Source organism: Neopelma chrysocephalum, unplaced genomic scaffold (assembly GCF_003984885.1).
Source record: "Neopelma chrysocephalum unplaced genomic scaffold, ASM398488v2 Primary Assembly neopelma1_26, whole genome shotgun sequence".
Taxonomy (NCBI): Eukaryota; Metazoa; Chordata; class Aves; order Passeriformes; family Pipridae; genus Neopelma; species Neopelma chrysocephalum.
The window spans coordinates 25,473,561-25,488,638 of NW_020897695.1; the positions used below are offsets into that span (position 1 = coordinate 25,473,561).

Here is a 15,078-nt window from a genome sequence, read left to right on the forward strand (position 1 = left end):
AAAATAGCTCAATTTTTTAGACCAGATGACTATGCAGAATAATTTTATTGCTGTTAAGCAAATTTATTTCCCATTTACGGAAATACTGACTACTATAAGCTTTTCTTCAAAGGTCCTGAGCTTTCTAACCAGTTCTTTATAAGTTCACTAACTATTCTCAAATTACAATGTTCTCAGCAAGAAGGTACTCAGACCCCCATTTTAACGTTCAGTTTTAAAACTTTTTATTGACTCATTTTGCCATCTCCATTTCTGACCTATGAAGTACATCAGCCACTATTAGTGTCAATGATTAAATCAGTTGAACAATTTCCCTCGTGTGTCTTTTTAGATGTTTAAGGAATCCATACTCCCCTCAAAGTAGGCACCATTCTTTTAATATCTAGAGCAAAATTTTGTCCTGATTATGTTAGATGGCTGATAGAAATCCCGAGGTTTGTAATTGTTGATTCAAACCAAGGCAGCTGCAGGTACAATTTGGTCTTTTTCTGCATGTGGTTGTGAACATTTTACTCTGAACATTGGAGTGATTACTGCGGAATATACAGATGCTAGATTTGCAACAACATGGGTGATATATTTGGTACAGATGAAGCTGTACCTTGAGTACTGTGGTCAGTTTTGGGCCCCTACTTCAAAAAGGACACTGAGGTGCTGGAGTTGGTGAAGGGTCTAGAAAACATGTGTTATGAGGAGCGGCTCAGGGAACAGGAGTTGTTTACTCTGGAGGAGGCTTAGGGGGTGACCTTATTGCTCTCTCCAGCTACCTGAAAGGAGGTTAAAATGGTCTTAAGTTATGCCAAGGGATGTTCAGACTAGATATCAAAAAACATTTTTCACTGAAAGAGTGGCTAGACATTGGAATAAGCCACCCAGGGAGGTAGTCGAGTCACCGTCTCTGGAAGTTTCAAGAGGCATCTGGATGTGGCACTTGGAAATAAGGTTTAGGGGTAATTATGGTGGTGCTGGGTTGATGGTTGAACTAGATGTTCTTGAAGGTCTCTTCCAACCTTGATGATTCTGTGATGGCCTATAGTCTTCCGTCCTATAACCTATATTTGTATTGAAAACATATGGGTTTTTTTACTGAATAAGAATTTTATAATGTTGTGTGAAAGTGAACTGGAAGAGATTGTGTTTCAAAATCTTTTAAAAGGGTAAAGAAATGCAGGGACACACAGCACTCACACTGCATTAAAACTATTGCCATTGATCTGGAATTTCAGTATATAATTAATCCGTACTGGGCAGCAGACTATCTTTCTATGTAATATGCAAGCTACAAAGCCTGCTTTTCATACCATTTCTAGATGTTAACAGTTAGTAAGATGGAAAAATAAACTTACTTGCACATGCTTTGCCCTAGCAGTCGTCAATCAAACATTATCCTCTTTTAAATGAAGAGAAAGAAGCATATTCAATTTGTGCCGTTTCCCCAACACTCTCAGCCCTATTGAATTCTCAAGTGAAAGACCAGAACTTTCAGCTGAGTATCCCCTCATAGGAGACAAATAGTAACCTAAAAATAACTTTTGAAATGTTTGAAGGATTTTGCTCTTGAAATTTGACAGTCCCTTCCCTTCCAAAAAAAGAAATTCTCTCTAATATTTTTGTTTTCTCTTAAGATGCTCTGTAAACATCCAAAAGACACCATAGTTTTATTTTAAAATATCTTACTCTGCCATGAAGTTTCTCATTCAGTTTTGGCTCTCTGTGTTCAGTTTTCTTCACTTTCAGCCACTGTACCAAAGGCTTGATAGTTAGTCCCTAAGGATTGAAACGTGATAATAAATACTTCAGAGTTTTCCTAGACTTTCCTCCAATTGGTGTTGTTAAAGAGAAATAGAGCACATTTGTGTGTTACTTGGTGGTTCTCATACTTTCTCAGTTGATCTCTGTCCTCTCTAGAAGATAAAATGCTGTACCCTCAGCTTCTGTTACAAAGGTTTGAAAAGACAACAACCAACAACTTCTATAGTAAAAATATGGTACTGGAAGCGTATAAGTATTTTCTTTACCACTGATTGTGGTGTTTTCTCCACATATCAGGAGTTTGTGACCACAATTAAACTTTCTGTAATACACTTCAGATAAAATTAGAAGCTGCTATATACTGACATATCTCCACTTAAATTAATGCTTTTTCATCCAGAAAGTGCTATTTTGTTTGGATGTTAAATACTTTCTTGTCCCACTGCTATTATATTTTAAAACAAGGACTGAGGCTCAGGTAGATCAGCTTAATGACTTATCTTCCCATTAAAAGGACTGTTCCCTATAGTTATTCATATGAGGTGAAGGATGTTTAATCAGATATTAACTTGGCACTATTAATACTAAGCGACTAAGACTGAACAATTTTTAGCACAGAGGAAATTGTGTTTTGTCCCATGTGGTCCCATATGAAAACATAAAATGGGATCTTTGTTACTAAAATTACAAATTCAATTATTCTTTCAGTTCAGTGAAACCATATGCAACCTTCAGCTGAGAACTGCTTTAAGCATTCAGTACTTTTGGGGGACTCCTTCTCCTTGCAAGAAGCACACATAAGTAGTTAAATTACCTGGAAAATAACAGTAAAAAACACGACAATGATAGTTGTGCTGACAAACAGGTTTTTGTCAAGCACTTTGTCCTCATCCAGAAGTGCAACAAGAGCAAAAGCAACTGCTCCACGTAGTCCACCATAGGACATCACCACCTGGTCTATTATCTCCAACTGGACCGTTCTGTAGCGGTTGAGAATCCATGTCTGTAAAACTACACCTGTAAAAAACAAATGTCAGCATGTCTAGAAATACCCTTGTGCAATGTCAATATCCCAACCGTGTGTAACAGAAATGGTACCACCAGACCACTTTCGTAACAATCTACTCCATCCACTTCCCCCTCTGTAACACTATGCTGCCCATTTGGTGCCTTCTCCTTTACATCAGGTCAAAGGAATTAGATGGAGCTACTTCTGTGAAACAGCAGCTCTTCTTCTGAGAGCCCTGCCCTCCAGCACAGGCACTACAGGGCAAGTTCTGCTGCGTCCTGATCTTTGAAATTCATTGAGAAAGAATAGAATTTCTAACACCATAACCAGTGATATTCATGTGGTCATTTAATAGAAACGGGTTAAAACAGCATTGATTCAGGGACTAAATCACTAAAGAGGACATTTATGTCATTGTCTTAGGAAGGGTGGTCTAGTTACGCTAACACTGTCTTCAGACCTACAGGTGACATGCTGCCTGCTTCAGGAGACCTAAAGTTCTAGTTATCCCAATGTGTTCCAGAGCTCCCACCATACAGAGGAAAAACAGCTTCACCACCCCTCCGAGTGGCATGGCACGCATGTCCCACTGCAGCATGCCAGTGCTGTTAACCAGTGCAAAACAGACATTTCTCTTTTTAGAGAACTTTGGACTTGTGCCAAGGGAAGAGTGTCTGGTCACTGTAAGAAGGGACTCTTAAAAATCCATTCATGCCACCAATCTGACTCCTTCAGGGTATGAGAGCTGCAATTGCATAACACCCAGTATCATCAGGTATTTAGTAATTTGTCAATGTCTAAGATCAATTACTTTAGTGGGTGCTTATTGTTATTGCTGAATATTTACTATTTAATTGTTGAGCACATTTATTATAGGATTGTTAAACACTTATTTCAAGAATACAAACAGTGTCAAAGACAAGATATTGAAAACTCTTTTGAACACCTCAGGCACATTAGCAGTTACTGAGAAGCAGCTAAATGAACAATGCTTACAGACTATTTAGAAAGGAGGACAAGGGGCTAGACACTTCATTCATCTCAGGAAACTCTGAGACAGAATAAGAACACAGAGTCTAGGAAACTTGCCAGCTAGATAGACATGTAACCTGTTATTCGAATTTAAGTCAAGACAAATAAACAGGCAAATAAACCAGTTTAATTTATTCCCAGGTGTAAGTACATACACCAAATCACTACGTGTGTTACTCTCTACAAGTGCTTCATTCTATGCCTTTTTTGTGACTTCAGCAAAACTACAGTAGAACTACATACACAGCTGGGCAAGTCATTTTTGGTGTTTTGAAATGTTTGCAAACTTATATAACCCCGGTAAATTGACAGTAGGTAATCACTACCTGCCACAGTGTTATTTGCTCAGTTTTTCATCAGTCCCTGAAAATTATTTCTTAAGCCAGAGACCATGCAGTGTAATTATGTATGGTCCGATATCACTGTGTTTCTAAAACCTGAAGTCAACCATAAAATTAGCTTAAGACAATCTCTTTATTACCAAATTTGAAAGAGCTGAAGGAATGATATGGCTGACAGGATTCACATATTTTGTTAAAGAACAAAGTCCATTTCACTGGGAGATTTTGCCAATACCATGTACTGGATCAACAAAAGTTAGCCACTGGATGATTGATGTTAGCTGCTGGGCTAGTCATATCCTCACACATCATCAAAAATGAAGTCTTGCTATATTTTCAGCATATGCTGAAGCTTCCTGTAGAGATCTACTCTCCTAACCCAAACCGAACCATAAATTCAAGCAAAATAAAGGTAATGTTTTAAAAGAAACAAGCCTAGAACTCCAAATTTTGTAGGGAGGGGGATAAAGAATATGTGATTGCATCAGCAATACAGTGCAAGGACAGGAAGATTATCCCCTTACCAATAACTCTATATACTGAGATGAAGACCAGAGTCAACAGAATAAAAGCTGTATTCCACATCCAGATATCTGGATTTACAGCTGAAATTCCCAGGAACATGAAGATAATAGTTTCTGCTCCACTGGCCATCATTTTCATGGTATATCTTACAGTTGTAGAAGACTGTTCAGATATGTTAGCTTTGACATATTTCTGACAGCAAATGCCACAGAAGGTTATCCTAGAAAAAGAAGCGATTGTTCAGAAAATATCTGCTGCAACATTTAATATTATTTCCATCTGTCTGTCACATAGTGATAAAAACCCACCATTAATTCCTAAGAAAAAATAAACTCAGGAGCCCTTGTGGAGTCTAGTCTAGGTAAAAAGCATATCTCAAACATTCATTCTGAGGTAACCTCAAGAGGCCTGAAGACAGCATTTCATTAGATCACAACAGACTTTAATTCTCTTCAGATTACCATGCAAAATTTTAAATCTCGTTTACATTAGACATAAACTAGTGATCTCTTTGCAGAAAGATTTTTAGATCTTGGATATACTTACTGGATCATCTACAAACATGATAAGCAAAACTGAGAAGAAAGGTATGCCAGGAGTCAATGGGTACTAAAAGAAGAGAGACCACAGGGGTACTCAAGCCAAAACAGGCAAAATTTAGGCAAACCTTAGCAGACCAGCCAAATCAGAGAGAGCAGTGAATAATGACATTCACATAATGCCATTGAAAAATATTGCTTTGGTTACACATTATAGGGAAGGATGTCAATACAAATGGACAACTGTTAAGATTGAAGTATTATTAATAACTAAGAAGGAAGAGTCATGTCTGTATTTTGTATAGGAGTTCTCATGTTGCGCAGCAGATACTGGAAAACTTATATTCCTTTTCAAGGCTGAATGACAGTATTTGCAAACTATAATCTACTGCAGTGTGAAAATAGTGTTATCCAGCATAAGCTTCATGAGTGTCATATTTATAGCTGTCCTATATAATTTAGGTCTTCCTTTCAATATTTTTAAAAACCATATTTCCTTCTCAGCCCCTTCCCAGAGAGCAATAAAAAGAGACTTACGCCAGGATAGCTGAAAGAGACAGCATCTCTGCTGTGAGGTAGGACAGGTAGGAAATGATAAACACAAATCCAGGTTCAATGATTCTCACGTGCTTGGTGAAACGACTGACCAGTGAGAGCAGGAATGCAAAGAAAATGCCAACCAGTGTCCCACCGAGGCTCACCACAAAGAACGACACTGAAAAGCAAAACCTAACACAGCTTAAACAGTAAAAATACAATGGTTGGAACTCATTCTCTTGCACAGACCTAACAGCAAATGGCTAGTAAATGAGAGAAAATTTTGGAGGACATGTCAAAATTTATTTCTAAAGTGAAACAACAGGAAATACTTTTGAGCATTTGGTGTGTGAATGCAGCATTCTGTAGAAAAGGAAGGTTACTTTCTGCTAAGCCTCACCATTTTAACTTTATACAAAAAGACACTACATTTAATTTGTACAGTTTTTTCCCATGTTCTGTAAACAAGTGTATTTACAAAAGCATATTCTGGAATATGTCAAAGTCATTGTTAAAACATTTATTCATAAGATAATGTAGTAAATACCATGTCATGCTTGGAATGGGAAATAGGTACTCGATTTTTAGGTAAATAAAATTTCTTGATAGTCACTGGCAAATGTTACTTGATGGCAATCAGTGATAAGGGGTGAGAATGCCTATACACAATCTCAGCTTTCCTGGAATGCAGGGAGGGAGAGCATAGGCTGAAACTAAGGACATGTTATTAAATACAAAGAAAATACCAAGTTTGGTGATCTTACCAAATGAATTCCACATCTGTTGAGTCTCCTCAAAGAAAACAGATCTATCTGATTAAGTTTTCCAGATATTCAGGAATATTTACCTAATTGTTTTCTTAAGACATTTGTCTATGCCATACTAGTGTGGGAATATGAGTAATAATGAAAAGGGCTGAAAAATAGCAGTTACCAATAGCATAATAATAATATTTTGGTTAAAATACTACATATGCACATATATCACATATGAGATACAGAATTGAATTCTACGCACCTATGCCTTTGAGGCATTCAATTCCTGTCACATTCGTTGGACCTATTGCAACAAAAGATTCAAACACATTGTACAGGACCTGAAAAGAAAAGTAGACTAACTTAATAATTGTTCCTGAATTAAGCCTATTAAAATAATCTCATTATGGGCCTTAACATCATGAATTCTGAAACGGTGTGTGGCTGAGGGAAATTCTGTGTGGAGGGAGAAGACTTTGCACATTTGATATTTTTTCCAAATGGAGAAAATGCAGTAGAGCAAGAAGAAACAATTTTTTTTTTTAAGAAAAAAACACAATTTTCCATTTCTCATTTCAATGTTTCCTATTGATAAGAAGGATTGTTACATAGAGATGTGTTTTCTAAGGCACTTCTCACTGTAAAATCCAGATATTTGACAGATTTATTTAATCACCTGTATAAAATAAATAAGATAATTAATAAGATGCTAATAATGAGTCTAAATTGAAATATATTGAACATACACAAGTTGAACATAAAAGAGAATAAACTGCAATAATTGTACTAAAGCTTTTAAAATAATGAATAACCTTATTCATACCCCTGCCTAATGAGGTTTGTATGAGCATCATTTTTGACATATGCCTGTTTAATCTGCTCTTAATTCCTCTAGTGACAGAGGAGAACTTTACTATGGCTTTCTCAGCTTTCCTTGTTGCAAGTAACCTTGATAATTCTTATCGTATTTACCCAGTCACGGTATACAGGTTACCTTGCTTTGTAACAGTAGTCTTTTACATTTTCATGTTTAAAGAATGCCATATCATCTACTTTCTTCTGTCCTCCAGGCTTTCCATTTTCAAGGTAAGAACTCCACTTGTTTGAAATTTCCTCATAGACTGTGCTTTCTGACTCTTGATCATGCTTGCTCTTCTCTTCTAGATTTCCTTCAATGAATCAAATTTTCTTTTATTTGTAGAGTGAGTGTTCATGTTCATTTCTCAGTAACAAAAACTCATTTCCTTCTGAAAGGCAGTGATGTTGATACTTGAGTTCATCAAAGGTTTATTTTAATATTTGTTCCTGGCAATACCCCAAAACTACTAATGATACTGATATCAAAGGGCAATTAGGTTTCTCTGGAAGCCATTTTCAAATTCATGTGAACAATTAGGCTGCTGCCAGTGACCTTGCAGTGCCTTGCTTCCTTGGTTGCAAAAAGTTAAGAAACTGAGCCTAGTGAACATGTCTTACCCTCCTTTGGAGATAGGCAGGAGCAGAAATAGGAAATGATCCAAAAGTGAACTGAAGCTGTATAGCAACTTGGTTGCACAGCACCTTTCTGCCTTGGGACTTTCTGGTCCCTGTCCACTAACACTGCACTACAAAACTATGGACTATTTTATTGTAAGAAAAAACTTTGTGTGAAAAGATGTTTCAATCAAAATAAAAATATCAGTAGAAATTTGAGTTGCTTTAAGTCTATTAAAGTCTTTCTAAATAAAAAAATAAAATTAACATGTTTGAAAAAAAAAAACCAACAAAAAAACCAGACAAAACAAACCAGAAACTTTCTAAAATGTCACACAAGTTTTTCCAAATCGGATCTTTGTTATATATCTGTTTGATAAATATCTGATTGAAGTAAAACAGAGGGAGAAGGCATAAACACTTTGGTGAGTATTCTTTTCTCACTGGTTGAGGTATGCATATAAATTATAGGCATAACACAAATATGCAGAAAAGACTATGTGCATTAAAAAACAACAGCAAAGAAAGGCTTAAAATCCTTCGAACTAATTTCATTAAGTCATAAAAACCCTACTTGAACAGCAAAGGCAAATAAAACATGCATCCTTGAAACTTCATTTGAAGTGTCCAACCCAGGACTGTATATTTTTATGTCACTTACCAGCTCCAAATAGCTTTCATGCTGAAACATCTAATCTTCACAATATAGGGTTCATAAGTAAGACAGAAAACACCATCAGCTACACTACACTAGCCCATGAGTAGATACACACAGATACTACAGTATTCCTTTTACGGGGAAAATGCATTTCAGAAGAAACCCCCTAGAGTCTGGGTGACTTAGGGATGTATAATTTACTTACCACAGTTACAGCATCATTCAGAAGTGATTCTCCAAAAACAATGATGAATAGAACTTCATTGACATGGACTTCTTCAAACACTGCCAGAACAGCTACAGGATCCACGGCAGCAATTAAGCTGCCAAAGAGGAGGAAGTCCAGCAACCCAGAGTTCAGTTTGCCTTCAAAAACAAAGCAAACAAATCATAAGCAGAGTCAGCTCTGTATTGTCTATAGTAATGACAGACTGTGATATTACAGATAATGTCAAATCCTTGAAAACAGGGATCCTAAAGTGTCAGCTGGAAAGCACGGTACAGACATTATTTAAGAAGTTCTGTACTGTGTCATCTTGTTTCCTACAAGGTTTGTTGGATCCAGCATTGGCCCATGTGGATCAAAGTTGTTTCTGGGAGCAGGACCAGTACAGGCCTGTTCTTACAGCAATGCGTTCCCATATTTAAACTGAGTTTGTATCCGTGTGTGGTATGGTTTGTCTAACTTAAGTAAATTATCGTAGGGTAACTGAGAACTCACAACATGTCAAGAGGACTATACCAGTACTTCTGAGGTGAACATTACAAAATAGTTCATGTCATAGGTCAAATTTGACTTCTACAGTGGGGCTTAACTACACTCAGTGCAGTTGAACACCAATTGTAGACTCCTTATTCAAGTAGGCATTTACTGATAGGTGCAGTTAAACCACTTGTTTCCAAACTAGGATTCATGACGTCACTGTTAAATTTTCTGCAAGTGGACCATAAAAACAGATGAAGGACCAAAATGTACCTCAATATATTTGTGTTGTAGCCCCTTAGGAATTTTGGCAATGTTTTGGAACTACAAAACTCTGGCAACAGTGTAACTGGGTATTTTTTTTAACCTTCTTTTTTATTAAGGTTATTTTGTTCAGTTATGCCAACAGACCAAGACAAACATCACTGTCATTTTAAAAGGAGCAGAAAAGGGAGAACCACAAAGATCTCTTTGATCAGCTTCCTAAATATCTTGCAAAATTTACCCTCTTCATGAAATCAGGAGTAGTAGTATCCCCAGTCATTTTTTCTGGGGAAAAGATTTCTGAAATAGTATAAAACGGTAAAATTCCCTTTGTGTTCATTATGGATGGAGGAGGAAGCAAGGTTCATTAAGAGGTGATGGTGCTAAAATTATATGAGGAAGAGCAAAGAAGGAACATATTGAGAATTCATTCATTAGAACGCAGTGGAGAGGCCCATGCCCAAAATTAATCTATAGTTGTATTAGGCATAATTTCGATAAGAAAAGAAGAAATTCATCTGATTAAATGGTTTGGAAGCATGAGTCAGGCAATGATAGCCAGTAACCATAGCCGCAGGATCGATATTGCCTGTAAGGTACTTCCAGAACAACATGGCCACTCCTCTAGAGAGTACTCTTATGAAGTAATTTTTCAATTCAAAATGTTTTGTGCTTAGATTGTAATTTAAATGGAAACTAGATTCCGAATGTTTTTGATACAAAATTATATGGGCATATTTACTCAAGGAAAGGATACTTATATGCTGCAGCCAGAAACACGAGTAGACAACACCCTGTTATATGTGACAATGGCCAATAATCTGGTGGAGCTGCAGATGTATATATTCTCTTAGCTGCTATCTGCCAATCAGAGCATCTACAATGTTTTCCATGCAATGTATGGGAATTTTGGTAAGGCCCTGAAAACAGCAATTCATAGCTTGCACAGACATATAACTACCTCATATTTTCAAAAATATAAATAGTCTTGGTCACTCTTGGACATACTGGGCCGTGAACAAGGACTGAATCTACCCATTTCAGCATGAAAGTGGAGTTGAAGAAGTGATCTTAAGTCTGTGCCAAAAATTCTGAGAATAGCCTTGAACCTGAATCTAAGTAATGATTCCACCAAATGTTGTCCTTCTCTGGCATGCTTAAGGAAGGAACAAGTCCAATGACAATAACTATCAGAGATCAGGGTATAATAGAATGTAAGGTTTTAAAATAAATTGGCTCACCAAGATTGCTTATCTTTTTTATGTGTTACCAATTATAATCATTGGTACATTCTTTGAAGACTTGCAAAGCTAGTGAGCAAATATTTGTGGGAAGGTTAGGACACATCTGTAATTCCTACAAAGCACTGTCAGGAGGCATAAAGTTTCTGAATCAGACTTTTACTTAGACTAATAACACAAGTATTTTCCGAGTGACTAGCTGACAGCAGCGACACCTGAGCAAGGTAAGTTTGCTGGGCTCAGTTTAAGACTTCTAGACACACTCAGCATGTTGCAGCTATGACTTAGATGGTATAGGAAAAACTGTTCTAAGCATAAGTCACAGCCACAATTATTCCACAATACTGCACATGTTAGTTCTCCAGCAGATGGGGAACAGTTCAGTGCAATCAGCCAGAAAAGTTTAGGATTAGGTAATTCTTCCTATTCTGGGAAAGCAGACTGATATGACTATTAGTTAATAGTTAAGGTGTTCATCTTTTCATTTCACTTCTAAATAAGGATTTTTTGTCCTTATCACCATCTCTATTTTCCTACAAGGGTATTGAATGCAAACAAAGAGCTGCTTTTATGTTTATTTATGTAGGAAATCTAAGCAATCTAATTTGAAGTATGCACCCTTATATTGCTGGACAGTACTACAAGCCCATTGAATGGCAAAGTTGGAAGTTGTTTTTAGTTCATCTTAGTCTGTAGTGGATTCACATTTCTACATTTTAATGATACTAGCTTTAGCATTATTCACTTGATTGTAGAAAAAGTAGGATAGAAACAAAAATATGCCATAGAACTTCAACCAGAAGCTACTACAGACTCTTCTAGAAAATTAGTAATTCGACATTCTCCTAGCTTCAGCAAGTAAGTTACAACAGCAAGGTTTATCACAAAGTATGGTCCTTGGATCTTACTGACATCTTGGAGGTCAACACAATGTATTTAGTGGATTAGTGAGTATGTGTCATGCAGGTATTTTAAAGTCCTGCTCAGCTTTGCTGGAGAATGGCACAGTTTGAATCAGGGACAGCCTCCTCTGGCCTTTTTCATAACTGAAATTAGAACTCTAGTAGGTTATACTATGTCGTTGTGGCAAAGACAGGTCCTCACGGTATACCAATTAATGCTCTTTCTAAACTTAAATTCACCAGGCATGTCAGTTTATTGTTTGCATTTGTTAACATCCCTATATTTATCTTGTAGAGCTTTAGCTGTGACCTGCGGTGAGGGCTGATTCTGCTGTTTAACTGTAAGCTCCGAGTTCTAGTAAACGCTATCACTAAAAGATTTGCATAGTGATGAGGCAGAACATGTAGACACCAAATCCAGCTTTTGCAGTTAGATGAGAGTTGTTTACTGATTGGGAGGAGAGGAAGAGATAGGTGAATTTTTCAATTAAAACAAACTTTTTTGAAAAGACTTGACTTTTCCATTTCACATTATAAAGAGATCAATCCTTTTCCTTTAATGATTTATATCAAAGTAATTATCATTTATTATATTTCCCAGAACACAATGTTAAGAAAATAAGTTTGGTGGTATTTTTAAAATTATTTGAAGCATCTTGGATATTTAAATAGAGAAATCCTTTTCCACTATGTTGCAATAGCAACATCCTTCTGTCATATTTTTTGTTCCTGAAAACCTGATTTTATTTATAAATGTGATATTGTAGATGCCGTATAAAGAGTCAACGGTGTTTGTATCTGAGCTCTCACCTTTGTAACTTCTAAAGAAAAAAAATGCTCCTTCCAAAATGTGAGTTATAGTAAGGTAAATATATAAAATGTAAGCTAAATTTATCATAGCTGTCTGTATTACAAATATCTGCAGTTAAATAACATGTCTCCAAAGAACAAGTCTGTACAGATTAAGCACTGCTGTTCTGGGCCTTTCTATCAGCTCTGTGCCCTTTTATTATAGAATAATTGAGACAGAGTGCATCTTAGAATCATAGAATGGTTTGTGTTGGAAGGGACCTCTTACACCCTTGAGTCCATCCCTCCTGCCATGGGGGGCAGGGACACCTTCCACTAGACCAGGTTACCAGGTTCCTCAGAGCCCCATCCAACCTGGCCTTGAACACTTCTAGGGATGGGGCATCCACAGTTTCTTTGGGCAAAGCACGAGCAATAGGGAATCTTCACTTTTTGGATTTGTGGTCTGGGAAATTGTGCACCCTTTCAAACCCCATTGGACTGCTCTCATTAAAATGACCATTTTTTTTTTTTAGTAAGACATCTGCTTTCAGTAAGACATCTGCTACCTCGTTCTGTAAGTCTAACATTTATAAATCTTCAGTTACAATTTCCAGGCTCAGAAGACAAAAAAGAGATGTGGAAATCTGTCACACATATATACCCACTCAGCAACCATTCCTTACTTAATATTAAAGCTGACTGAAGGAAGTCACTCCCATTTCGCAGTAACTTTTGAGGTTTCTATCACAGCAGAAAGAAACAAGCCCTTCACTGTGTATTTTTGTCCAGACGTCCATTAGCAGAAAGAATCCTGAGCTTTATCCTGAGAGTGTACACACACATTTAGAGCAGGACAGTACGAGAGACATGGATTCAAGTTGCTTTTGTGCTTTCTCCAAGGAAGATTTCTCAGGTCATTCTTAAATTTGGTAAAGATATTACAAATTGCTCCTGTCAAAATTACACTTTTCTGCTGGAAAAGTTGTTAAGTTGTAAATCATCACCCATCTAACAGTTGGTATACAGTAGTGCCTTCATAGATCAAACTTACCCATTATTCCTGTCAGATAGACACCATAGAGAGATAAACCAGTTGTGGCGGCATTCCAAATTGTCCCAATGACAGCATACAAAAGGATTGTGCCAAGATTTCCAAAGAACAATCTATTTGGCATAAAATATCCAGCATCCAAAACAATGGGGGGCAGTAAATAGAAGAAAAATACAGTTGGTGTCAGGGTGAAGGAGGCAATGTGATCTGCTGCCAATACAATGCCACCAAGAACAATACCAAGGACAATCAGCAGAGCACTTTCTGGAACCACCCGAGTGACTTTGTGGGACAAATGGAAAACTGCAAAGAAAAAGGAAAACAATGAGTCAGAAATTAAATGGAGAACAATTTGAGCAACAACTGTTGTTAGCTGGCAGTTTTGACTTCACACAAACTTCTTGCTTTTATTGTTCTTAGACCCAAAAGCATGTATGGAATGCACGAGATACAGATGGTGTAAAAAGCCACTTATAGAATAAAATAAAGGTTGATTTTCAGATTTTATCCAGCATATTTTAACTTATATAAAAACAATATTCATTAACATTTATTATCCTTTATTGGGTTACCTTCTCCATACAAGATCTGTTCAGGGTAAGATGGTATTCTATGCAAAGCAGTAAGTGCAAGACTGAAAAGAAGTGGTGGAAATGCTAGAAATATATGACTTTATTGTTTATTTTTGTATCTAAAAATACACATCTGACCTAATAATTTTGTTTAGAAACAATCAGTGTACTAACAGGCATACTGGAAGATGGGAGAAGAATGCTGACAGAAGAACAAGTTTCAAGACAACTCTTTTTAGATTTATGAAGACTATTCTGATAATGTAGCCTCCAGCAGGAGCAAACTGAAGCTCATATCATGGGAGATCCCTTTTGAGCCTTTTCCTCAACCTCCATAATACAGATCTCAGTTAATTCAAAGGCTTTCTGAGGGAATGGGGGCTTTAGTGGTGCCTTCAAATATAGATATATTCATGCAAAATGGTTCTGCAACAGGCTACTTTCTTTTGTATAAAGTGTCATAAAATCTGTGTGTTACAGTAATATGTCAAATCTGTTAATAGAGACAAGCAGTCTGTGGTATCTGTCATAGAAAAACATGTAATGATATGGTGTGGTAAAACTATTAATATAGCCAATAATCAGAGGGAGGGAATATTACTGAGTGCCATAAGTGAATCTAAGGAAACAGAAAGACAGCACAACCAGACAGTAAAAACAGACTGTTCAAAGTGACAGAAACACAACTAAGACTGCAAACACATGTAGCAACATATATTTAAAGTGCCCTTGCTAGGTGTCAGATAAAAGAAAAAAGAAAGCAGAAAGAAGAACAGAGAGAAGTCAACTCTACAAAAACAGATGGAATATGAAATAGGAGGAAGTGGCAGAAGTGTTTGATAATAAGGAAGCACAGATGGTTTAATTGACTTCCTTGGGATTTCTGTGAGCTTGTTCTTCAGTTTGTCTTAAGTAATGATGTGTCCCAGGTG

The 15,078-nt window shown here is 36.8% G+C and overlaps 1 protein-coding gene across 6 annotated transcripts in view; it reads right to left on the reverse strand.

The window, feature by feature from the left end:
* SLC9A3 (solute carrier family 9 member A3) overlaps positions 1-15,078 on the reverse strand; it is a 55,388-nt gene that overhangs the window by 17,899 nt on the left and 22,411 nt on the right. For 5 of the 6 annotated variants that reach the window (XR_003533052.1, XM_027675969.1, XM_027675968.1 and 2 more), the window contains exons 2-8: positions 13,575-13,877; positions 8,827-8,987; positions 6,753-6,831; positions 5,736-5,913; positions 4,659-4,879; positions 2,567-2,769; positions 1,678-1,767 (exon numbers count right to left, since the gene is read on the reverse strand). Coding sequence is in view for 5 of the 6 variants with exons in the window: in XM_027675969.1 (XP_027531770.1) it covers positions 1,678-1,767; positions 2,567-2,769; positions 4,659-4,879; positions 5,736-5,913; positions 6,753-6,831; positions 8,827-8,987; positions 13,575-13,877 (1,235 nt within the window). In the remaining variant the exon portion in view is untranslated. Of the gene's footprint in view, positions 1-1,677; positions 1,768-2,566; positions 2,770-4,658; positions 4,880-5,735; positions 5,928-6,752; positions 6,832-8,826; positions 8,988-13,574; positions 13,878-15,078 lie in introns of those variants that run through there. The other variant, XM_027675972.1, reaches the window with a different exon arrangement.